Below are 27,056 nucleotides of genomic sequence, written 5' to 3' on the forward strand. Positions count from 1 at the left end.
ATCACTACGTCAGAGAGAAGTTGCATGCAAGAGAGATCAGTATGATCTTTGTGTCCACACATGACAATGTTACAGATATTTTCACCAAAGCACTTCCTCGTGAAAAGTTTGAGGCATTTCGTAGTGCCCTGAACTTATATCCATTTGGTGATTAATCATCCTTGTACATGACATTGGCACTGCAGGGGGGTGTTAGAATTATAGATATAATTCAGCAGTGACCAATGTAATTTAATAAGCTAGTTAGGGGCACTTTTCCCTCTTTAAGTCACGTGCATAGGATGAGGTATCTGGAGGGAAATAGCACACTGCGTCTAGTAGCTGGACTCGTATCCACATGTGTCGCGCATGCTCCTCTCTCCGTGCCACTGATATGAGAGGCCTCGTGTGATCTAAAGAGGATAGCCACTCCCCCCGGACCCCGCACACCAGTGTCTCTCCTCGTCTTCTTCCTATGAGATGAATCCCATGTATGTTCTGTCACGGTGGGCAATCCTCTCTCAGGGCTCTCATGTGTCTCAGTATAGAAAACCATATCTCTGTCAGTGTATGTCTCCGAGAAACCACCTGGATCAGACCAGAGTGTTCCACGCTGCAATTCTCAGTCCACTTTGTGTCCCTCTGGTCCGGCACCGTCATAATTCACCCTCCTCTTTCTCTTCCTTTTCTTCCCTCGGTCCTGATCTCTTCTCTCTTGGATGATCACTCTACCATCTTTGTATGCAGCCCATTTACCTGCTTCTCTTGCTGCCATGACGTGTACCATACCTTCCCTCCGGTGTTCCTGCTGTAGGAGGGTGAGTTCATCGTCCAGGTAGATCCGGGTTCCTTTCAAGGTCACCCTTGTGCTCATGAGGGTCTTCCTATCCATGGCTATTCATAGCTTCATCACAAGTGGCCGTATGGACAACCTGTAGCTAAACCGTACTGTTGTACGGCGCTGTACGACAAAATCCGTACAGTGTACGGACTGTACAGTGGGATATTTGCAGGTCGCTTGTACAGTATCCGTACAGTGTACGGGCGTCGAACAGAAGCTGTACTGACAATGCTCAGGAAGCTGTACGGATGGAGCACGGGGGATTGTACGGCTGACGGTGGTACTGCAGTATGGAAACCCGTACGTAGTACGGACAGGAGCGCAAGGGCTGTACGGCGTCACAGCAATCGGAGCAAGTCACAAGGACTATACGACGTCACAGATTGAGCATGTACGGATTTCCGTACGACCTATACGGATGGGGCTGCTGCACGTGCGAGTTGCGAGGTGAGGCTCTTGGGCTGAGTTGATAGAGCTCGCGGTGAGGGAGGCAAGTGGAGGTGGTCCAAGAGCTTGTCCTGCTCTAATACCACTGTAGGCTCAAGGAAGCAAAAGGAGGTACAAGAGTGGAGCAAAGTGCTAAAAGCCGTCACATCAACAACTAACAAATGAAAGTACAAAGTACAAAATAAAGGGGAGCCCTAGGACAGTGTCCTAGTGGTACCACTAGTACTAGGTGTCATAAGACACTAAATGTACTAGGTGACCTAAGTGCCAATAACTAAAGCTACAAGGCACATACCAGGGCCCAGAGGGCATCAATACGACTGGGAGATGATGGCCTGCACTTGGCACCGTCTATATAGAGGCCAAACAAGGTTTGTAATAATGACAACCTTGTTTGACCCCAATAGCGCTCATAATCTCCTTTGTTCACCCTGCACCTGTCTGAACCTTGCCTGAAAAGTGCCATGACTGCCCAGATGATCTCTAGATCGTACCCCAAGTCTTGCAAACCTTTGATGAGACGAGCTCTCATCACTATGTCAAACCTTTGTGGAAATCCACAAAGCAGCAATAAACCCTCTAGCTCTCTACCCTGGCCTCCTCAATGGCACCTCTGACTGTGAGTAAGTGACCTAGGGTCCCGTGATGTCTCCACAAGCCCGCCTACCCCACAACTCTGAGTCCCTAAAGCTCTGCAAACCAGCTAACCTCTTTGTCGAGCATTGATGCATAGATCTTGGACACGACATGTCCAATCCTGTAGTTTTCCGAGCTCATGAAATCCCCCTATCTTATTAATGGGAGTGATGGTGTTAAGGATCAAGGTGTGAGGGAAACCAGTGCAAACAGCTTCAAAAGCTTTGCTAAGAGTGGGGCCATAGTATCTATTACATATGCAATGAACTCAGTACGTAGGCCCTCATGGTCTTTTGTTCGTCGGCCGTTGTGGAGCTTAGGGTAGCATGTTTGACCCCATTGGCAGTAAAAAGTGTGCAGGACATAGAGTGTGGTGGGTGCGAGAGATTGAGTGCTGGCTGGTTAGGTAATATAATATAGCATGCATGCATAAGAGTGCCAAAGTGTCAAGTCTTACTTTCTGCCAGAAACACTTGAACTGCCCCAGCGTAGGAAGGGCGACAGGGAACGAGCAGCTCAAGCAAGGAGTCAGTCTTCCCTTGCTGTCTCACCTCTATAGGTGGCACTCTTCCATCATTGGCAATGGGGGCAGTCGAGGGAGTGGGAGGAACATTCCTTCTCCAAAGTTTCTTGAGTCCTCCAGTTCTTTTCCCCATGAAAAGGCACAATATGCTCATTTATATGCAGGGAGGTCGAAAAAGGAGAGGTCTTTCCAAGAAACGATTCTATCTTACCAGATGTGACTTGAGGACGGGTATTGGGGATGGAGAAGATGGGTTGTCCCATCTGAGTCGACCTCCATCCTCCGGCCCGAAGAGCATTTCTATAGTTCAATTATCATTCTGGGTATTGGGGATGGAGAAGACAGGTTGTCCCTTCTTATTCAACCTCCATCCTCAAGTCCGAAGAGCATTTCCCAGTTCAATTATGATGCAGAGAATGTAAGACACTTTTAGAGGCCTACCAACCTCACCCTTCAGATAGGGTCTGTTACAAAGTGAGGACTTGAAGGAAGTCCAATATCTCTTATTGAAAAAAGTTGAGCACTGAGTAGTGGTAAATTCTCCTGGTACATCACAACGGACATATTTAACTACAGCAGACAATGAAGGAGAACCACACAATAAGTACAAAGATAGAAACACAATTTTTTATGTCAAAATTCTACAAACCTGACCCTGTTGCACAAGGCCGTAAATTAAGACATTGTACGTTATTCTGCATGGTGGGCATCCTGCTTTCTTCATATCATCCAGTGTCTTCAATGCCATCTTCATGTCACCAATCTTGACAAAACCATCCATTAGAATAGTAAAAGTTTGTGGTGTAGGTCTCATATCCTCTTTTCTCATTCGATTAAGAACGCTAACTGCACGATCCATCTGCTTACTCTTGCAGAATGCATTGATCAAAATGTTGTATGTCACTATATCAGGCTTTAGACGTGCCTTCAACATGTCCTCAAATACTGCAAATGCATTTGCACAATCATCTACATGCAAATATCCATTCATTAGCATTGTATATGTCAACTTGTTTTGTGCTATTCCAGATGCTTCCATCTTCTTTATGACCTCCAATGCCTTGGTCATCCTCCCAGTCTGCATTCAACCAACCAAGTTTAATTAAGACATAAGATCACACCACTGCATGCAGACCCTTGTTCTGTTTTGAACACGTAAAAATTCTATGAAACACGAAGTTTCTAATGTAATTTGCATGATTAACTTTACCCGGAACTTGTTTATAGGACTGTTTCATACACGCATAATGTGCCTCACAGACACGGAAGCACCTCACAGGTCGATGGGTAAACCAAATCAAAGGTAAGTATTCAGGAAATCATTTTCCTCCTTGAATTACTAAATATTTGTGTAATACAGGAAGGTAAAGACTGAAATGCAATAATTTGCAGAAACAACTTACAAGTGTTGCACATGCTACCTCATGGATACCCCTAGCTTATTATGAAACTTCCCATGTATTCAGATTAGACTTGCAAATTGGGAACACTCATAAGCATAGCCCATTCAAGAAAACCCAAAACTATGTCAATCCATGAATAAATCCTATCCCATATGGCATATGATGACTAACCCACGAACCATAAAACAGGTTGTGTAGCACACACCAGATCAGTTGGACACTTAGAAAGCACTGACTGAGGGCAAAAAGGTCAAAATAAAAGATATATTGCCATACCTTAGTATACAAATTGATCAGTGAACCATAGCTAATCACACTTGGTTGTATTGCAGCTTCCTGTCCAATAAAAAGAAGGATGCTAAAATGAATCACTACATCAAATTAACAAAACAAAATATTTTGATATGAGCCACTAAATTGACAAGAGACACTGATAACCTCAAAGATATAGTAGCATTGTATTTTTTCAGACTCTTAAGAGTCTTATACCTTGGTGTCACAAATCTTCAACTACTGACCCATTGCCCCTAGTTCACATACCCATTTTCAACAAAATCCATACAGTGAATTTCTGGACAGCTCATATCCCTTGAATGACCACACATACAAATTCACTTTAGACTCCCTATGATGTATAGAAGACTAACCTGCATTTTCTGAAAGAAATCCAGACACTTAGACTCATCAAGGGCACTAGCATATCCATCGATCATTGTCTCGTATGATGTGGCAGTCAGTTCAATTCCATCATTCTCCATTTCTGTTAACAAGGCCGTTGCGCGTTCCATGTTGCCTGCTTTGCTGATCAAAAAATGAGAAGCCACCAGTTCATGTGTTAAAGAAAGAATACAATAATTGGCAGACTAGTAAGCACAGAGCCCCTTAATAATAGTATTGTAATTGCAATGCAGCTCTTGCCTAGCACCTTAGCAGCACATAGTAAAAATCTCAGTGATGAGAGATAAATAAAAAAGATAACAACATAAAGCACTAGGATCCAATCGCAACTATAGTGCATTTGTCATCTAGCAAAAGGCATACATGTAATAGTGCTTGAAATCTCTAAAAATTCTTTAGAAAATGTGAAATTCAGAAGCTACATTGAGTTGTGATGTAGGACACACCTGCATCCAAGTCAAAAGTAGAGGCAGTTAGACATATGCGACAAATACAAAAACACATTGCTTCCATGAAAAAGCAACTGCATGCAGGAAAGCGTAACCTTTTTATTTCGAGTTTGACGCATCATGCTGTTAGAGGTCAACATCTCCTGATGTCACCTAGAGAGAGAGGGTCTTGCTTGTGGGTGTGCCTGCTCAGTGAGTGACGCTAGTGTAGATGAGTGAGGGCCTGCGGTGTTGGTGTGCCTACCCCCTTGAGAGTAGGACTGTGTAGCTATCCAGCGCCCTTTGCTGGTCCATGCGATGCTTGTAAAGACAACATGGTCAAAGCTCAAGCTCGAATGAAGGAGTATGCAGATGAGCATCGTAGGGAGCTATTCTTTGAAGAAGGAGCCCATGTTTTTCCTCAGGCTTCCCAAGACTAGGCATGCTTCATTAAAGGGAAATACCAATAGTAATTTGGCTCATCGTTATTATGGTCTTTGTAAGGTGCCATAAAAGATTGAGAATGTAGCCTATAGATTAGAGCTTCCTCCTTTAGCAAGAATTCACAATGTTTTTCATGTGTCTCTCTTGAAGATATATCTGGGTCTCTTAGACCAGGTTATAGAGGAGCGTCCACCCATAGATGAGGGACGAGCACAGTATATACCTGAGAGAATCATTGGATTCAGGGACTTAGTTCTCAAGAATAGATCCTATATTGAGTACTACATGAAATAGCAAGGGTTACCGAAATTCTATATATCCCTTTAAACATCTCTGATCTCCAAGATTCTTGTCGCATCCGGAAGCTAGCAGAACCCTCCATCTTCCTCTCGACTCCATCGTCCTTTGGCTGTCAAGTAGGAAGACATGATTGGCAGACAAAAGCAAACAATGTTGCACACCACACTACGCGTGTTGTTCGCATTTTCATTTGTTTGCATGTATCATCCTTCTTATTTATATGTCTTGTCTTGGCTTAAACTCTTAAGGCGGAATCCATTTACCTATTCCCAAGAACCTTTCCACTAAGCTCCTTCAAATCATATGTTCCATTTGCATAAGCCTTCAAGATCACATAATGATAGCGGAAGTGAGAGAGAAGTGCACACGATATAGCTACATGTACACTAAGTGTATCGACAATGAACATGAAGATATACATGTGAACCCCTTAGGATTAGGGTTAGGGTTAAGGTTAGGGTTTGCCCCTATGCCCTATGTAAATAGTGCCATTTACACTATCTTTTAACACCCCCTCTTAAATTACACTAGGTAAGTAGAGGGTGCATGTATAAGACCTGTTTGTGGATTTCGTTTGGTGCATATGATAGCATCCAAAACTGAAAAGAAAACTGAAGGAAATCAGAGTAGTATGTGTATGCGTGAGCACAATGACTACGTAGCGGAAGCATGTACAATGAGTACAACTTATGTGGTCCTGTACAAGATGTGGATTTCCCCCTCTTAAGTTGTGGGTCATCCTTCGCCTTTGGGAATAAAACCCACAAGATAGGCCAAAGGGAAGAGGAAGGAAATATGCAGAAAGTCAAGTCTACTTGAATCAAAGACTGGTCGATTGAAAGATGACTGTGTGAAGAACTGTGTGTATGGCTGCGTGCTGGACAAGTCAAAGCTGAACATGTCATAAGTCATTGTGGACTGTGCAGCTGGTTTGAGGCATCCGGATGTGAAGCTAGTCGATGTAGCTATGGCAATGTGATCCACTAGGTTGTGACATACAAGGGTGTCACCAACACAAAAGAACTAACAGCAATGTGTGAGATATACTGCAGTACTGTAATCTCTGTCAAATGATGCGGGGTCAAAGAAGACCGCATAGTCGGTGTGGACAGAGTGATCCAGGGGCTGAAAATTTGGGGCCAAAGGTTAAGTGTGATACGTTGCTCTTCTGATGAAGGGGCATGTACAAATGACAAGGTATAGGAACATGTTCAGCCTGTATGCTCAACTGTCATGAGCTGGAGGTCGTCTGCTGTGTGCATGGCTAACATCCATCACCATGGGATGTAGCAACTGTCATAGGCTCGTCGAGAAGGAGCTGACAGTGTAAAGGTCTAGAAGTCTAAAATACAACTGTGAAAACACAAGATGTCCCTGAGGCATATGAGGTGTCAAATGTTGATGAAGGGACCGATCTGAAGTCGTGGATCCAACCACTAATTTGCATCATGTAAGGACTGTATACTACAGCGATAAGTGCATGCTGAAACACTGAGTCTCCCCAAGTTGCGCTATGGATGAACCTAATGATGTCCACTGCACTGGGGCAAGACCGCACTGATGCATAGGTATCCTCGTTCTGAGGAATGATCCGCTGATCGAAGGAGGTGGTGATCACTAGATCCAAGGGTAGTGCAATGCGGCATGACTGAGCCGATGCTGGAATGTCCTAAAGACTGTTCTTCTAATCTATACTGCTCGTGACAACTATGTCCAAGGAGATGATGTGCCCCGTATCAAAGGTGAGAGCATCAGTGATGGATGCTAGAATGGAATCACCTGAGGAGCTGGATGCACTGTGCCAATTATCTCTGCATGCAACAGAAGATGTTAGTGCCTCGTATTGAGGACTTACCTGCTGAATAACTGCATGATCCATGCATGAGAGTAATGGATGTACATCACTAGGATCAGTCTGCGCTGATGTAGATGGGATTGCCTCGTGCCGAGGACTTACTGTCAAATATGCCTCGTGCTGAGGGCTTACTGTCGAATGTGCCTCGTGCTGAGGGCTTACCAAGAAGTGTGCCTCATGCTGAGGGCTTACGGAGGAATGTGCATGATCAAAAACTACGGGCTGATCCATGCTAACATGTGGAAAATCTGCATCTAATCTCTCAAGGCCAATGAGGCTCGAGTCGGCATCATACACTGGTACATACCCTATGGCAATAAATGGTCGAAGAAGGTTCTCTTTCCACTCACGGATCTCATCCGGAGTCATGACATCAACCGTGTGATGAGAATAACTCCATGTTGGAGGTGGTCTGGTGCTCTGTGCAAAAGGCTTACCCGTGTACCGGCGAGAGTGTCTACCCATGAGAACACTGTGTGAGAGCTGCCACTGGGGGGCTTTACACTAAACGGTCAAAACCAGGTCATGTGAGAACAATTGTGTGCCAAAAGGCAAGGCTACCTCCTCCACTCGCTCTGTGTGGCCCACCTTGGAAGGCCAGTACCATTCTCCCAGATCCCACTGGACCTCCCGCAAAGGCCAGCCCTCCCAAAGCCACATGTGCCACCTCAAGGCATCCTCCTCTGGAATGCTACGAGGGTCAATGTGCCCCTCCTTGCCCAATCGGCCCATTACCCTGATTATCTGCCAGTATATCTCTCGTCCAGGCTCCCGTCCATCTTTGGGTCCCCCTCAATAATCGCCTGGAGTAACCCTCTCAACCAATGTTGTGCTGCTAATAGGTGAGGAGTGGGGCTTTGACATCTAGGGTTGGTTGGATGTCTATGTCCTCTAGAAGTGCAGAAAATTTCTTCTCTATAGGATGTTATAAACCCTCAAAAGTTGCTTATAATCTGGCAGCTCTATCTGGCCTGGATTATAATGGCCTCTTGGGCTTAGTTCCACTTAGATATGCCTCAGTGCATGTTATTGAATGTCCTTCTACTATGTTGGTAGAACACAATTCATATACAACGTTTAATTCCTCTACGGTTATTCAATTGATAATTTCTCCCATGTCACTGAAAATGGATCATTGGCAGCCTTCCGAGCTATAGCAAACCTTTCAAAGCTTATCTTGGATAGTTAAACAAGGTTGAAGCAAAAGTGTCTGTCCTCAGTTTAAAATAGTATAGGTAAAAATATAAGCTAGGAGAACTTTGAGATACACCATGGCATGCATGCAAGATATGATTTATCATTGTACCTTATCACATGCACAATTTATTCAAGATGAAAGATGGACAAGTAGATGGTCTTTGCAAGTACTTTGATGAACACCATATTCTGGGACTTAGTGAATCCACATAGCTATAGCGATTGCCTTACAAATTTTATTATTCTTCCTCTTGAGCTGGGTTTGACAATTAAAGGCTGATAAGGCGTCACAATCATACTTCAAGAAAAGCACATAGATCATTTTCCCATTTGGTTTAATGCACTCACAAAACACACAAGTGCATTCTTGCCACACATCAGTTCAAGGATTACATAAATCCTAAACCACTTACCAGTGTGCATGGATTATGGAGTTGTATATAATCCCATTTAAAGAGAGCCCTTTGTCCTTGGCCACTTGAAACCAATAGTCTGCAGCTCTTCCAAACACACAGTAGCAATGCAACAGTCAATTATAATCAACAAAGAGTTGCATTATCACCTATGAACATTCTCCCACAAACATGCAAAGCAAGTTCAATATTTTAGCAGGACACCTTTTCAGCACCGAAGGCTTGTATATCCATTATCAGCTACAGACAAACATTTTTAACAAATCTCTCAACCTCTCTGTCGTCCTACTTCTCATTTATGTACGATAAACACCACCATTTCCTTTTCTTTAGGATATTCAAAATGTGTGCTCATTTTTCTGAATAAAAAGCCGCACTTCCTAGAAACACAATGAATGATCCTCAACATATATATTAAAGTATGCAGGTGTATGTGTGTGACTGTATCTATCTCAATGTGCATAAATGGTTGTATCCAACAAAAGAAAAACAAGAACAGCATAATATATGTGTGTCACATATGCAGCTGCACTTTGTAAGTTTGACCTATGTCCATAACATGTGTTTCCGATGCATCCATTGGACTGTAGTCTGTCTCCAGTACCAGGAGTTATCGCCCGTTTGTTTGACAAAAGAAAATTTCAGCCAAACATGAATGGAAGTCTACCTAGTCACATGTACTCACACCAACTTCTTGATGTTATAGTGAAAGGGAAGCAGATAGATGCAAAGAAAGGGAGAAAACAGCAGGCTAACATTGATTAAGACTCTCACAATTAGAGGGGAGCAGCATGTACAGAAGTGTGCATGAAGACCACAACACTACTAGCCTAGGAATAGAGCACTTCAGAAACACCGGATGATGTGGTGATGCCACATAACAAACCAAAATCATTACTTAGCTCATAAGCTGTTCCCCCTTGCTGACTGTCCACCCTTGGAGCTCCCTCTCACTGGCCGTTTTCTTCTAGAACTCCCACCTTGCAGGCTGTCCACTCTTAAATATCCCTCTTGCTTGTTGTCCACTCTTGGAGCTTCCTCTTACTGGATGTCATCTTTCAGAGCTCCCGCTTGTCGGCTGTTCACTCCTGGAGCTCCATTTTTCTAGCTGTCTATGTCTGGAGCTCCCTCTTGCTATCTGTTCACTCCTGGAGCTCCTTGTTGGCTGTCCTCTTTTGGAGCTCTCACTAGCTGGGGGCCCACTCCTGTTGTCCTTTTTTGGAGCTTCCTCTTACTGACTGTGTGTTCTTGCAGCTCCCTCTTGCTGGCACTTTACCTCTTGATCTCACAAGGGGTCTCCTTATGCATTTTATATTTGAGCTTCAATCCTTCTAATTATTTCTCTATTTGGAGCAGTAAAATGTTTACTTGAAAGCATCTTGCAGTTTCAGTTATTAGCCCATGCGACAGTGAACTTTGCGGGCAGGCATCCTCCTTTGATTGAGAGTTTCTGAAGAAAGATGCTTTGCTGATGGCATCTCTAGAATGGATGAGCAATTGACTTACTGAGGATTCTGGATGCATAATCCACAACTTTATGTTCAAAAGGTATTTGTAAATCATGCCTACATCCAGGCGTGGGGGTCCAGAAGCAACAAGGAGGCACGGGGAGGGGGAGGGGGGGCCCGGGGGGGTGGGGTGGGCGGGTCATGGAAGATGTTGAAATCTTGCTGGGAAGGCACGTGGGGGGGAAGGGGAGTGCATGGAGGGGGTTTCCATTACAGATGCATTATCTGTCAATTATCATGAAAGATGTTGAAATCTTGAATTCTTAGTTTATTTTCGTTTCCCTCTTTCAGTTCCTTTTAGTCTGTTATCTGAACCAACTACTAAACAAACATTACATGTGATGATAAGAAATAGAAGCCATTAAAATCAGAGAATAATAATCATATGAATTCTGTAGGTACCCTAGGTTGTTTCGGACATGAAAGAGATTGTGACTTTACTCTGCATTGCCAAGTTTTGCAAATCCAGAGACCAGTATGCAATAGGTAGCGATGGTTGGTTCAATGTGCTCCTGCACCATTTCCTCAAAACAAGCAATAGCCCCTTTCATGTCCCTTGCAACTGCATAAGCATGCACCAGACTGCACAACAAAACATGACAAATATCAGCATATAAGAAATCAAAGAAAAATAGAAACAGACAAAAAGACAACAAATCAAAAGCATTTAGAGAATGCCATGCATGTCCTCTGAAGAAAAAATTCACAAAGAGACAAGATCCACATGTCACTAAGAGAAGGACATGACTGCTACACTGCAGAAATGGAAAAAGTTAAGTAACCCTTGAAAGATAGTGGCCCCTTGACTGGAAGTGTTGCAATGTTAGGCTACAAAGAAGAATGAAGGCTCTTTGTATAGACCTCCAACCATCAAACTACGCATAAAAAAGCCTGATCCCATAAACAAAGTTTGTTTGGCCCAGCTGCTGTGCAAATCACTCGAAACCACACCCTACTGGAGAAGGTCCCTTTCTCACATATTGCTATCAAAGGACACTCTAGTCCCCCTTCCACTACACACGCCCAAAAAAAGAATAAACAATATACATCCATACATTCCTACATTCGACTGGCCCTTGAGCACCACAGTCCTTGCCCTGGATTGCTGGCTCCTGACTTTGGTCGCTTCCCACTGGATCAATCCTTTTGCTGGCCTTCTCCTATTCTCTCCTACTCAAGGCACTATCAGCCAGTGATCAAACTCACTTGTCATACCAGGTTAGATCACATTTCACTAAATCTTCAACATTCAACTTATTTAGTAAGTCCTAGGATAAGTGGTTGGCTCTTGCTAAATTTTGTTACAACAGTATCAAGCACCTTTCTATTGGCATACGGAAGCAAGGTTGGGATGCGGCCTTTTATTTCAGACATGGCTGTGAAGAAGTGACTGAAAAATCAGCAAGCAAGAAGTGACTTGGAAAGAATGGATGCCTTCTGCAATTGGCTAAGAAGAATATGCAGGATGCCCAAGCCAAGCAGAAGAAGTATGCAGATGAACGCACAAGGTATCTGTCTTTTGAGGAAGGAGATTATGTGCATTTACGCATCCATAAGAATCGTTATGCCTCGCTGAAAGGTAACACCAACACGAAGCTTGCTCACAAGTATTGCAGTCCCTATCCACAAAGTTGGAGAGGTGGCATATGAGTTGGAGCTCCCCAGTACCTCCAAGATTCATAATGTTTTCCATGTACCCTTGCTGAAGCCGCATGTAGGACAGCATGTCCAAGTCCTTCCTGAGCTACTACCTATGGATGAGAAGGGTCACATCCTCTATGTCCCATAGCGCATCATGGGTTTCAGAGAACATGTACTCCGAAACAAGGTCTACATAGAGTATATTATCAAGTGGCAGGGACTCCCTGAGGATGACAATTAATGGCAGCCAGAAAGCTTTGTCCAGGACCACCCCTATCTCCTACCGGGCTAATTAGTAGTTGCTGTTGCTGCACTTTTTTTGGACAGCCAGGATGTAAAATTTTGGGGGAAATTTTCTATGGGGGAAAAAGGGCTATTTTTCGAGGCCTTTTAGGTGGGAAATGTGGAGGGACTATATAAGTCCCCATCCACCCCTCATTGTGGACTTTTGATGTAACATCTAATCCTATCTACTCACGTCTCCTTCCTCCTACGTGCTGCCTACACTCTCTCCCAATCTATCTCTCTCTCTCTCTCTTCCCCTCACCCTCCTCTCTCTCCTACATAGGGAAGTGGGGTCTATGAGACTCAGATATCCGAGACCCTATCCTGCACCATTTGGAACTATAATGGTACTTTATGGTCAAAACCAAGGAACTTCTCGGAATCCTATACAAGTCACGACATAGTCTTTTACACAGAGACACTACCAGTAGTCAATGGTCAGAGTCCACAGCGCCCACTACCAATAGTCAATGGGTATACATGGGAGTCTGCCTACAGAGATGAGACGCGGGATACAGGGGGAGTTCAAGGGTCAGGTGAGTAGCAGTCCTTTACAAATCCACACTTTTGGGGACCATTTCAGTAGAGCAGAGAGATGCACATTCCAAGTTTCTTTGGATCTGGATTCGGCACATAGACAGCCGGGATCTGTTTGTTGCAGTTTGCTACTTCTCCCTTGAAACCTCCCACTGTGCTAGAGATACTCGACGTGAGGATGAGACATCTCCATTTGCTGCTCTTTATCAGTCCATTGTTGACTTTTCTAGCCGCAGAGAAGTCCTCCTAGTTGGGGACTTCAACGCGAGGACAGGCGCCCGTCAAGCACCACTCCTCGACTTCAGGGATGATTCCACTCTACTGCCGGTAGAGTGGATGCAGGTATGCTATGAGTTTCGGCTAACATACGAGGTCCCATCATATCTTATGGGCAGGCCCTACTAGACCTCAGCAGGATACATGATCTTATTTTTATAATGGTCTTGACAGATGGCCCGCCTCAAGTGGTTTCACGTGCTTTCCACATGGGAGAGGCTCCAGCGTTGTTGATTATATCATGGGATCCCCTGCCTTCTCATCTTGCATCACTGATTTTACCGTAGCACCTCTCCCCCTAGGGGCTGACCATACCTATCTTTTCTTTAGCATTTCCACTCCCCGTCGCACAGCACCCTCCACCCCACTGAGTTCTTACTCCACCTATCATAATATACGCTTTGACCGCAATCACTCACCTACTTACTCTAGCTGTCTGTACATACTTCTCGCTTATATTGACTTCATACCCCTATTAAAGGATCGTGCTGCCCTGGACACCCGCTCACTACGCGAGGCTGCCCTTCACGCTTTCCCTCACACCACCCCCTGGGACCGTACCCTGTGATAGTAGGTACAATGATGAGTGTAAGGCTTTACATCGTCAGCTCAGATTCAAAACCAAAAACAGACTTCCAAGCTAACCAGAGACGCTACGCAAGGATCGTCGACTAATACATAGAAAGAAACTAGACTTCGTTCGCTGGAACGAGGAGAAGCTACTGAACATTTTGTTTAACAACTCTAAGGACTTTTGGTGGAGATTTCTAGAGGGACGGTCCCCCTCACCACTCACTGACACTCAAGTCTGGTATGATTATGCATGCACACTTTATGACATCCCAAATCAGCCAGTCCCTAACCTCTCACATATGCCAAGCCCCACATCCTGCATCCGTGCATCCCCGGCTAGACGAACCAAGGAGTCAAAAAGCAACCCCTTGGTTCGTGGATCTTGAAAGTGCGAGCGCTCTCTAGTCTGGCCAATGAAACATACCCTCTGTCCAAGCGTGCCTGCATCACAGGTCTCAATGTGAAGATGGGTTCGAAAAAGACAACCCCAAGATAAGTGTATGATGAAAGTATCTCAACAAGTGACCTGCTCCTGGCGCATGACGGCTCGAGATGTATTGAAGATCGTAACATTGGTTTTACCTAGATTGACCTTCAAGTCATGAGACTCACAAAAGAACTGGAGTGCATCAAGGTGTCTCTAGAGTCCCTCTACTGTGAGGAGGACAAGAGAGCCACATCATCTGCGTAAAGCAATATCCGGATCAGCGTGCCCCCGCAAGAGAGCAACCTACCCCCCCTGTGTCTACATCGCTGTCTCAAGCTCGTCAATGTAGAAGCCAAACAAGGTAGGTGATAATGGACACCCTTGTTTGACCCTAATAGTGCTCATGATCTCGTCTATCCACCCTGATCCTGCCCAGACTCTGCCTGAAACTCTCTCGTAAAGTGCCATGACAGCCCAAATGATCTCTTGGTCATAACCCACATCCTGTAGGCGCCATATGAGGCGGGCTCTCAAAACCGTGTCAAATGCCTTGCGAAAATCCACAAAGCAACAATAAACCCTCTGCTTCCGTGCCCTCGCCTCTTCAATGATACATCTGAGCATGAGAATGTGATCCATGGTTCCATGATCACGCCAAAATCCAACCTGTCCTGCTACTCTAAGTCCTCGACACTCCGCAAATCTGCTGACCTCAGAATCAAGTACTAATGCATAAATCTTGGACATGACATGTCCAATCATAATGGTCCTGTAGTTCTCCAAGCTCATGGGATCCCCTACCTTGTGAATGGGTGAGATAGTGTTAATGGTCCAGGTGTGTGGAAACCCCAAACAAACAACTTCATTAAAGAGATTTCCTATGATCGAGGCTAGGAGGTTAATCCCATATGCAATGAACTCAATGCATCGTCCCTCATGATCCTTCGCCCAGCCATTATGAAGTTTCATTATCCCATGTTGGGGGCCAGACTTGTCGGATACAGAGTGGGCCCGTGTGGAGCGGCTACAGGTTCTCATGTTATCACGCATGATTCGTGGTAAGCCATCCATTCCTCACCAGATCATTTAGGCTGAGTTTGGGTCACCCCCATTACAACTAGATGCTGCCTTTCAGGTCATCACGTATCTATATCGAGTCAAGGAGTATGGGGATTACACCTCTGGACGTAGCAGCTACCATGGCTAGCACTGTCCTCTTCTATGGCACTAGCAACAGAAGGGGACCAGAGGTGTTGGTATGCACGCACAGAGAGATGGTTTGAGCAACTGGGGATCCACATGGATAGACTACCTCCCTTCCAGTACAACATGGATGCTCCGTTTTCTCCCCTCCTATCACACGAGGTCAACCACGTTATCCGTGAGGATCTCTTACAGCTCCACACATTTTGCACCTGGTTGGGACCAAGTAAACTTCCAGTGAAGCTTCTACAGAGATCATTGCCTACACATCACAGAGGAGGGTTTCATTGACCCCCTAGGATACACACAGATCTGCTTACCCCACTCACTGAGAATCTCTATTGGGAAATTCAGGGTCTCTTCACATAGACTTCGTATCGAGAGCGGCAGAGCAGAGTGACTACCCAAGGAGAGGCACATGTGCACATTATGTCACACGCATGAGGTTGAGACAGAGGAGCACTTCATCTTCAAGTATCTTGTTTACTATGAGATCCGAGGGCATTTCTACTACCTCTTCAAAGATAGCTATGGGATTCTAGCCCGATTTCTCTCCTACCCAAACCAGCGATGTTTGGCCAGTTTCATTCATGAGGTACTCAGACACCACGAGAGGATATTTCGAGCATGGAGACACGAGCATACTTTTTCCTTGGTTGATCCATCTCAGAGCTCTATCACGGAGTTTTTTCAGCCAGATCACATGGACCCCCACGAGACAAGGCCTCCACATGACCGTGACCCGAAGCCAATGACCCAACAGCTTAGACAGAGGGTTGACACACAAATCACACTTGGGGACATCCCCTCCCTCTTTAGAGTCGGGGCCCACCAACAGGGGTCACCTGGGTAATTGCCCATGGAGTACGACCCTGCTCACGAAGCTTCCCAAGACTCTTCTCCATCTCATCAGGTCATCCCAAAAGTATTGGCAATTTTGCTTTCTGAAATAGTGCAGTCGAATGTGTACATTGTGAACTTGTCATCTCACTTGTCATCAAGGCATGTGATGACCTGGGGCCACGACTCACGCATTCGACCGAACCATTTTCCAGAGCGCTCGTCGAAGAGGATGTACTTTTGTGGTTAGATCACTTCACAAATATGTCAGAGTATCATAAATGGTCAAAAATCAAAGAGATCCAAACATTGTTCCAGGGCTTGGCTGCTACTGGTTGGTACCATCAATTGGATGAAAACGCAAAAGCATCTTGGCCTCACGTACGTGCCGCGCTCACAATGGATTTTGAAAATTAAGATGCTATTAAGGATGCCCTAGCCTAGCTCCAAAAATTACAATATCTGCCTAACGAATCAGTTTCTCACTTTGGGGTGAAACTTACTCATCTTTTCCTACGGATTGATCTCATCTTTTCTTGCGGGTTGATGACAATATGATTGAGGATCTCAAATTATTCTTCCTTTGGCCACAACTTTGAGGGTTAGACGCAGAGCTATGACCAAGAGACGTGCCAGGGCTGCACCTGTTGAGTGGCACCCGACAGCACTCCATCGCCGATTTCATGCCCCCATTGCCTCATCCACCTTGATGTCCTGATGATGATGATGATGATGAGATTGATATATAGTCGACCACCGACATGACTATGCTGTACTTAGGACTTAGTACTACCATTCTGCATTTTTTGCATTTTGCATTGGTGTGGATGCTCGTTTAGTAGCTCCACCACCATAGCTAGTTTGTACCAGGTTTTTCTAAGTCTCATAGACCCATCGGTCTTCCGAAGACTTTAACAAACTTTCTTTCTTTCTTTCTTTCTTCCTCTCCCTCTTTCCCTTTCCTCACTTCTCACTCATTCTCCCTCTTCCTCTCTTCCCTCTGCCAATTATATCCCCTTCTCCAATCTGCCCCGCCTCCTTCGTTGCACACAAGACGAGATGTAGCCTTTTATACAAAGACCTATCAGAGCCCAAAGCGCCCGTTGTCGACGGGTACACATGGGAGACAATGATTTGGGACGAGACTCGAGAGGCAAGCAGAGTACATGGATCAAGAGTGGTAGCAATACTGTTCAGATCATCTCTCATTGGGTCAAGAGATTTCTCGAGCCACAAGGAAGTTCTTGTTGTTTGGGACTTGCAATGTCTAGATTTTCATGTTGACTCCAGTCCCCGACCTGCCACCTGGCTGCTGACATGGCACGATCTGCTGACCTGGCCTGTCTGCTGCCTGCATGGCAGTCCTTGCTGACATGTCTGCTGCATGGCTGCCTGCATGGCAGCTGACATGGCTGCTGTGTGGCTACCTGCGTGACAGTCCAGTATGTCCACGGGCTGCGGATGCCTGTGACAATAGATGATCACATACTTCATATGGATGGTGTGGCCCCTGGTTGGAGCAGATGCAAGTAGGATGGGAGGTGCCACCGCTGTGCAGATAGGGACCTTGAGAGGATTTGCACTGCCTATGGACTCTGGAGCTGCCCCGTAGCTGAGAGCACGTTGCAGGGGGCTCACTGGATAGTGGCTTGAATGCAAAGAATGCAGGACTTCGCTTGGGGCAGTCTGGTTGACACAAGAGAGTCATACCTTTTCAATAGAGATGGTCTCACCGATACAGGGCCTTCTAGATCGAGGTGTAGGACAAATTCCTCTATCCCACCCGCAGCCTATGCACTCACTTGAGGACGGTGGTTAGGAGACAGTGTTAACCCGTTTGCAGTTTGGTGATGGGAGGCCAGCACATAGCTCTAGCAGCCACCCTCATTGCCATGAGGTAGGATATCGTCTATATCTTGCATGCCATATGGGAGCGCAGGACGATGGGTTCTTGGATGACAGCCAAAAACTGTGCGCACTTTTGCAAGCACTTGCCCTGCATGTGTTTTCTAGACATTCACGGATCGAGGCATCCGTAGGGTTGTTGGCCCCTCTTTCTAAAATTCCCTAGGTATTCTTAAAGACATAGGTACCAAAATCCTAAAAGCAAACCCCATGACTAAATTGTGGGAAAAATCCAGCTATTGAATATCAGCTTTGATACGATACACTTGAATCCAGAAACAACAACTATCAGTGTCACCGATGAAAGCTGCACAGTATTTAGCTCAAAGTATCTACCATCTAGTGAGTCATAATAAAATCAAATTTCTGTGGTGCATAATTTCTGATTTATCCACAGCTTATACCTGGTAAAAGCATAGGCACTTGGCTCAATTCCTGCCCCTCGCATGCTTTCAAATGTTGCACGTGCATTATGCTTGTCACCACGTTTTGCATAGTAACCTACAAGCAAACAAAAGTCCCGCCGTTTTGGCTGGAGAGAGTAACAGGAAGCAACTATGAGCATCACTCAGACTGAACTCAAAAAACCCTTTTGAAAACCGTTCCCAGAAAAAAAAAAAAACACTGCAGAAATTTACAACCAACTTGTACTCTTAATTTCTTTTTAATCTGAGTACTTTTTCCTACAGGTGCTGTTTAGGCCACTACAGCATCCACACGAATAGACATTTGAAGCTTCCAACCATGGGTAAGCAAACTTGCTTTTCAGCAAAGTGAAAGCTACTAATTTGAAACAAGAGAGACTGAGCGACAAAAGGATAAGCTGCTGAGCCACCAGCTGGTGAGCATACGAACCATGTGGTTGTCATGGAGAGTTAAGGAACAAAAACGCATATATATTCCTTGCAGAGTTATAATTGCAAAGGCCTCTCTTAGAATGTTATTATTTATGCGACTATTTATTCTAAAGATGAACAATTATTTGCTTCCTAGCTTTAAGTGAAACCTGAGTGGCATGGGCTACAGCTGTTGTCCCCTCTCTTTTCAAGGGCGGCCTGATCTCTAACATTGGACTCACTCTCTATAAGTGCCCTATAGCAAACAGCTGTATCATGCGCATGAGGCAGATGACATGAAAACCAATTTTCTTGAGATGAAGGGCCGACTACAAAAGGCTGGGCCAACACAGATTAAGACGAACATGATGAAATATGGAAAAATGTTGACACAAGATTCCTGTAACATTAAAGATTGAAAGGAAAGAAAGTCGGATTACCTTCTCAATTTTATTGAAAGTGGTTACCACCATCTTCCAATTGGATGGATTTGTTTCCAACAGCTTTCTAAAGGTGTGCGCAGCTTCATCACGGTCTCCGTGCCACACCGATCGAGAATCTACCTCCTCTCCCGCCAACCACTGTTTTCTCCCTTTCAACTTTTCCCTTAACCTTCTACCATCGTCCAACTTCACCGTCAATGTCCTACCGTGAAATTCTACGCCGTCAAGCTCTGCGGCCTTGAATGCAGAGCCGACGGGATCGGGCCCTCCATAGATTATGAAGCAAAATCCCTTGTTCTTTTCAGGATCATTATGACTTTTTATTAGAATGAGGTCCCTGAGAGGACCAAATTGCCTAAAATATTCCGCAATGAGACTCTTTCCCGCCCACGCTGGCAAATTTCCAACAAATATTTTCCCAGGCTCTGGTTCCACCTCGGGTTCCGCGTCAAGTTCCGTATCGCTATCAGCTGATTCCGACGGATACTGGCCCCCGAGATCATTGGTTTCGGTACTTCTTTGTGAAAACGACTGGTCCGTTATACTGTCCAATTCAGAACTGCTGTGCGAAGAGCTGGTGCTTCGAGTGCCTGTGAGATTCTCGGGTTCCCAAGCTACTGGGTCAGAATGCGAGCTCGGAGCGCCTCCTTGACGATGATCTCGGGAGTCACATCGACGGATAGGATTGTCGACAAACAAATGGGGTCTACGCAGAGGGTTTGAAGGAGCATCAGGTGGAGCGATTGAAGTCCCTGTCTGGCAAGGAGAGGTATCGGGGGGAGTGGGTGCAAGAGCGTCACCGGAAAAGAGGGAGAGGGGATTTTTAGATACTTGATGCAAAGAGGAAGGAGAGGGGGAGTGAGAGGAGGAACTGGGGGGGCAAAGGAGGGGGTGACGAGCTGTGGAGAGGGGGAGGAAGGGCAGAGATGCAGAGAGAGAGCAGAGGAAGTCCGCCATGGATGCTTGCTCCAAAGCTCAGAATGGATTGGCAAAACTATTATGTACAACGAAACTGCGAATTTTCAAAAGTGAGCTTATATAGTTTGAATTTTTGCAAGCTTTTGGAGATGGACAGAGTTGCACAGAGAGAGAGAAAGAGAGAGAGAGAGAGAGAGAGAGAGAGAGAGAGAGAGAGAGCAGAGGAGGTCCGCCATGGATGCTTCCTCCAAAGCTCACATGAGATGAATCCACACTCTCTATAGGAAAAATCTATGTACAACGAAATTGCAAATTTTCAAGTTTGCTACTAGATAATTTGATTTTTGCCAGCTTTTGGAGATGAGATAGTTTGATTTTTGCGAGCTTTGGAGATGGGGAGGAAGAAGAGAAAATAAGTGTGCTACTACTACATAGTTTGATCTTTGCCACCTCTTGGAGATGGAGGAGCAAGGAGAGAGAGAGAGAGCACACACCACGCCATGGATGCTTCCTCCAACACTCCAATGACGTTGCAAATTCAAGTGTCCCATTTAATTTTGTTTTTCCCACTTTTGAAAATCTAAAACTTTTCGATGTTTTAGTTATGCTCGAAGGGGACTCGCGTGGCGTTGCTGTGCAGAATCAGGAAAAGTCTCAGATTATAGTTTACGTGGCAGAGAACTGAATCACCGTTGGCTTGTTTAGCCTAGTGGTCAAATTTTGGTGGGCAACGTGCAGCCACTTGGCATGGGCATGCAGTCTCCTTCTCTACTCTGATCCCTTTGCACTTGGCAAGGGAGAGAGCAGAGGAGGTCCACCATGATGCTTCCTCCAACGCTCCCCAATGAAGTTGACAGGTTGATGTGGCATGTGCGTAGCAGCGGTTCGTTTATTTTCCCAATGGGTTTGGCTAGTGATTTTTAGGTGACGATTTTGGGTTTTAGAGGGTCGCAGATGGACGGCTGAGATTAGATCTCAGTCAACCAGCAACCTTGACAAAGGAGAAAAGGAAGGGGGAGCAAGAGAAGAGGGCAATGGAGGAAGCCATGGGAGTAGGAAAAGGAGGAGTGCCCCTTACATCTAAAGGTGCTTTACACTCAATGGCAATTGAGGCTACTATCTCTATTTTTAGTTCTCTTTGTGAGCAATCTAGCCTTATAAATTCATGAATGTCTCATATTCAAAGACAATTAACTGGCAATCGCCTTCAATAAGCCTTGTTAATGGATTGGGGTGCTTCATATTCAAAGCAATCAACTTCCTAGAATTAATAGTCGTTAAATATTTGAGCATTTTTTATAGCTTTGGAAGTGTATTGTGTGATGCCCTTCAAACCCTACGCAAGCACTAGTTTCAGCTAATCCATCTCAGATAGAGAGCTTGTGACTATGTTGAAAAAGGGTTTAAAAGTTTTCCACTATGATGACTACACACATAATATTTCTCGTCTTGTTAGAAGTCCATGTTTTCTAACTTCCTGAGAGTAGTCTCGGAAGAGCAACCCACTTCCTGAGAGATCAACTGCAAAAAGACTTACCTTGGATAGAGGTATGGAAGGTTCTTCTCCTTTTTCAAAGTTGCAGCTTCTCCTCCTTGTTCGCCCTCCTCTCCTTTAAGCTTGGAAGTAAGTGTGGGTGCCTTCCTCTTAAGTGTAAGCTTGGAAGCAAGTGTGGGTGCCTTCCTCTTAAGCATCGAAACTGTGGATCTACTAATAATGAAGCAAGCAAGCCACGCGAAGTATAAGTAATGTGAAGAAAAGCAAAGCGAACATGCTAAAAGCAAGTTTAAAAGTCATGTCTATAGGCATGTCTAACAGCACGCCTATAGGCGCGTCTAAATACACAGGGTAGAGGCGGTTTTAGATGCGTTTTTAGATACGGTTTTAGATGCGCTTTTAGACGCGCACCACAGGGAGCTAAGGTGAGGACGACATGGCAATAAGGAACATAGAGGCTGCAAGGAGGCAGTACCACCCTCTCAGTGCAACATAGCACCTCACAAATAAGGAGATATAGAGAATCTGTGTATTCCTTATTTGTGAGGTGCTGCATGGCACCATGTGGTGCTACCCTTTGAGTGCCATCATGTCTAGCTTTAATTCTTCCGTCTACATCCTCCAAGATATGGCCCTCACTTGGTAACAACACCTTCCAGCTCAACCTCGATGAAGTCTAGTTGGCCAAAAGCTTTGAAGGCTTTGTTTATAGCCTTAAACCCAAGCTCATTGCTATGCACCACATCCTCTACATTGCTTAGAAAATTGATTCCATTTTAGTGTTGTAAATTGATAAGCTTGATATAAGGGTCATGTGGCACCCCTATTGGTAGCCTCTCCTCTTGTTAGGAGGGATCATGTAGGAGATGTACATGTGAGCAAGTGGGAATGACTGACACATGAGGTGGTGGGTTGTAGTGAGGTTGAGACGTTTGCTCCCTCCTGCTTCTTCTCAAGTGCTTCAGCCACACTTTCATCTTTGGCAATCAAGAGCCAAGCTGCAATGCTTGCCTACTCACATAGTACACACTTCACCTCGTGTGAATAGTGGCCAACACATTGTACAGGTTTGGTATCCTCATCCCTTGCAAAAAATTGGAGACAATGTTTACAGAAACAACAACTATCGAGCTAAGCATCCGACTATGATAAATTTCAAAGTTAAGAAAGACATCATATCATTCATTAGGCTTTTGCTTCTTATCAACTTCCACTATTCTACGTGAAAAGATTTGCAACTTTCATTTCAAATGGCCAGAAAAACGAAAGAATTGCTGATGAACATGATGGAGAAATTGAAGTAGAACTAAAGCAATGAAAAACAAAAGTCATCATGTGAGGATGAAAACCCAAAGTCTTCAGAGCCCCATGCACTCTAAAGTGCTTATTAAATACTAGATTATCAAACACCAATAACGTTAGGCTCTCTTTTCCCTTGAAACTCAATGTCTACAACCTCATTGCGTTTTTATCGGCGAATGCCTTGCTTTTGCCTTCCTCTGTGCACAATACTCTTCCACTTAATTCTATTGGCATCCAAAATGGGTCTTGATTGTGGTGCCAACAATGGCTTTGCACTAGAGAAGGGCTCGATCCTTGTCACATCGAATTGGTTTGTGGAGCATTGACTGTATGGAGCTTCATTCTCTTGGACTCTGTGTGGAATGCAAAACTCCACTATGATTATGCTATCTATTCTGTTATTCTCACGTGGTGCTGCTAAAACCACCTTTGGAACGGGAGCCTTTGCTTCCAACCACTGGTGTTATCATTTTTCCTGCCCTCGTGCTGATCTGTGCATCCCTCATCATCCAAATGAAGAAGCCTATTTCAATCAAGCTTATCTTTGACTCCATTATTGCAAGTCATGAATCCTCCTTTGCTCTAAAGTGCTTATCAAATGTTGGATTATCGAACACCAATAACCTCTAGCTCTCTTAGCCCTTAAACTCAATGTCCACTCCCTCACTGAGTTTTGATTGGTGAATGCCTTGTTTTTGCCATCCTCTTTGCACAATAATCTTTTGCTTGCTTATGTTAGCATCCTGTATGGGTCTTGATCGTGGAGTTGGAAGAGGCTTTGCACCAAAGAAGGGCTTTATCCTTGTAACCTTGGCCTCAACACTCTGTAGAGCTTTATTATCTAGGACTCTATGTGGAATCTAGAAATCCACTCCGATTCTACCATCGACTCTGGCGGTGCTTCTGGAAGCAACCTCTAGGACTGGAAACTTTGTTGACACCGCTTGTTTTATTGTCTTTCCCATGCTCGTGATCATCTCGTCATCCAAACGAAGAAATCTAGAAATTCAGTAGGGTTACATTTTCCTATTGCGATAGCTTTTGATAGGTATGCAACTACCTCCGCATGCTCCAATCAAAAGCAAATTGTGTGATAGAATGCAAGGTGGTGAGGGGAAGAGGGCATAGCGGGAGAGGGGAGGGGAAGCCAAGAGAGGAGTGGAGGGGGAGGGAGGAGGGAGGGGAGAGGAGGAGGTGATGCCTAGAGGAGGAGACAGCAGAGAGGACGAGGAAGGGGATGCCACCTCCACACGTGAAGACGCAAGGTGTGAGAGGGAAGAAAAGAAGGCTGGGAAGGAGGTAGTGAGAAGAAGGATGGTCCTTTGAAAAAAAACATTGGGCGGGAAACTCAAAGTCAGACTTTTTCCCTTGTTGTGGTGAGCAAGGCACATCAAGGAGGGACACCACGTGGAGCCCTCTTTTGCTTAGAACAAGACTCTCCTTTGAGTGCCGCTTGCCACCCTCATAGACTAGTGGGAAACCCGCACATTGCTCTGATAGGCAAAAGAAAAAAATCATGAAATCCATGGATAACGAGTTGTGGGCTAGGGAGGAATGGGAGAGATGCAAGGAGAGAGCAAAGGAGGTCCGCAATGGATGCTTCCTCCAGAAACGAACAAACAAACTATATATGCAACCCGTGTACAATTAAATTGTAGATTTTCAAGTGTCCTAGAAAATTTTGTTTTTGCAATTTTTGAATTCTTGAATGAATGATCGGACTATATAAGCAAACTATATACAATAAAATTGCAGATTTTCAAAGTATATTCCATGGAAAGCATCCATGGAGGGAGAGAGCAGAGGAGTTCTTCCATGGACACTTCCCCCCCAATGAATGAACAAACTATGCCGAGTTTTTATGTATTATATATATATATATATATTATTTATTTATTTATTTATTTTTATTATTTTTTTTTGCAATTTCAAAGATCACAAATTTGTCATGTTTTTAGTTTACACTAGAACATTCGCATAGGTTTGGTAGACAAAAGGAAAAACTCATGAAATCCATTCATGATAGATGCCTTCAACTATCACTACCTTGGTTACAATCAGCATTCATATTTTGTATTCTTCTACCAAGTTCCATCCTCGAGAAAGAGCAAATATTTAATTGCAAAGGCCCAAATTGTCACTCACAAGCCGTCATAATTGGAAGCTTACAAGATGGAGAGGAAGGGGAGAGATGGAGGGAGAGGGCAGATGAGGTTCGCCATGGATACTACCTCCAAAGCTCACATGAAATGTGTGAACGGACTATATCGATGAAAACTATATCCAATGAAACTGCAAATTTTCAAATGTACTAGATAATTTTATTCTTACAATTTCAAAAACCCAAAAAAATTTTCTCTTAGGGCCTTTCCACATTGACTAGTTGCCTACCTTGATCAAGCATTTCAACCAATGTCAACAAATAAAAGAAATGGTAGGTGGTGAATGCTTTACATACAGTTAACCTGATTGCAATGCATGGATCCCAGGTGGTTGCCAAGTCAAGACCAAAGTCTACCCATCCATTGGTGGCCAAGCTTGGCTGCTCATGGATGGGCACCCATTAAACCACCCACTCATATGCTTTCTGCCAGGATGGGCTCTTCTCATGTGGATTTGTGCCACCTTCCAGCAAGCAATGTGTAGTAAAGTCCTACACATGACAACTCATCTTTTTTTTAAATTTCCCCAACAATGGGCACTTGTTGGGCACTTTGTGGTGGTGTGTAAGGACCCTTAGTTATACTAGCAGGGATCGTGCATTTCTCCAAAGGATGCATAAAATGATAAAGCTATTTATAGGCTGAATGGAGCCCCTCAAGGGTGACCATTCTAACCAATGGGAGAGTGAGGTTTTCATGACAGGCCGCTAGCCCAGTGCAGACAGAACGCCTAGGGTGCAAATCTTCCTTCCTACATGGATGCCACTTTGTGCCTGAGGAGAGCCCATCCATGGGCAACTACCCAGCGATGGGCACAAGGTAAATTAGCCAATCACAGGTTGTTTCGGGGTCCCTCCAACAAGCCAAGCTTACCGGCAGCCAGTCCATTACACATCGAGAACCCAATGGGCACTTCAAAATTTTTATGCATGCTTGGGCGTGTAGGGTGTGTGTAAAGGGTTTGTCCATGGCAACTACCGGCACATCCCATTTATTTAGGTGCCTTAACAATGGGCACTTGTTGGGCAACTTTTATCGGTCCAAAAACAACATAAAGGAATTGCCTTAGATTATAGCTTACATGGCAGAGAAGAGTATTGTTTAGCCTAGTGGTCAAGCTTTGGTGGGTAGCATCAACCACATGGTAGGGGTGCATAGTTGCCATCTCTGCTCTCATCCAAATGCACAGTTAAATCACCACATGGTAGTTGCACATTCATTCTCCTCTCCTTAAGCAACTTGCAATGTCTTTGTGCTTTTTTGAACCTCATTTTTGGGAGCTTTCTAAAGGTGCACATGTAGAGAGAGAGCATCGAGTTCTAGAGAGAAAATAATGTGAATTATACATAGATACAGATTTTAGCCTTAAAACTTAGGAAAAAGCCTCAAACTTCTCTGCGAAGACTACATCTAAGGTTTTAAATAAATTACTTGAAGGGGGGAAAACTTATTTTCTCCACGAAAGAGGCTCAATCGGATGGCTCATATTTGATTAGAGCCAAGCCTCATACTTTACAAAGTAGGGAACTACTATGGGGAGGCACGCTAATCTTGCATTCGC

The 27,056-nt window shown here is 44.6% G+C and overlaps 1 protein-coding gene across 1 annotated transcript in view; it reads right to left on the reverse strand.

Moving 5' to 3' along the window:
* LOC147882013 (pentatricopeptide (PPR) repeat-containing protein) overlaps positions 1-20,867 on the reverse strand; it is a 71,392-nt gene extending 50,525 nt beyond the window's left edge. The window contains exons 1-7 of the mRNA XM_087401930.1: positions 19,616-20,867; positions 18,744-18,871; positions 11,094-11,234; positions 9,145-9,231; positions 4,477-4,630; positions 4,106-4,165; positions 3,076-3,504 (exon numbers count right to left, since the gene is read on the reverse strand). Of these exons, the coding sequence (XP_087258056.1) occupies positions 3,076-3,504; positions 4,106-4,165; positions 4,477-4,630; positions 9,145-9,231; positions 11,094-11,234; positions 18,744-18,871; positions 19,616-20,575 (1,959 nt within the window). The 5' untranslated portion in view covers positions 20,576-20,867. The remainder of the gene's footprint in view (positions 1-3,075; positions 3,505-4,105; positions 4,166-4,476; positions 4,631-9,144; positions 9,232-11,093; positions 11,235-18,743; positions 18,872-19,615) is intronic.
* Positions 20,868-27,056: the final 6,189 nt, after the last annotated feature.

This window comes from Dipteris shenzhenensis, chromosome 30 (genome assembly GCF_047967505.1).
Source record: "Dipteris shenzhenensis isolate YYH24624 ecotype China chromosome 30, Dip_SZ_1.0, whole genome shotgun sequence".
Lineage (NCBI taxonomy): Eukaryota > Viridiplantae > Streptophyta > Polypodiopsida > Gleicheniales > Dipteridaceae > Dipteris > Dipteris shenzhenensis.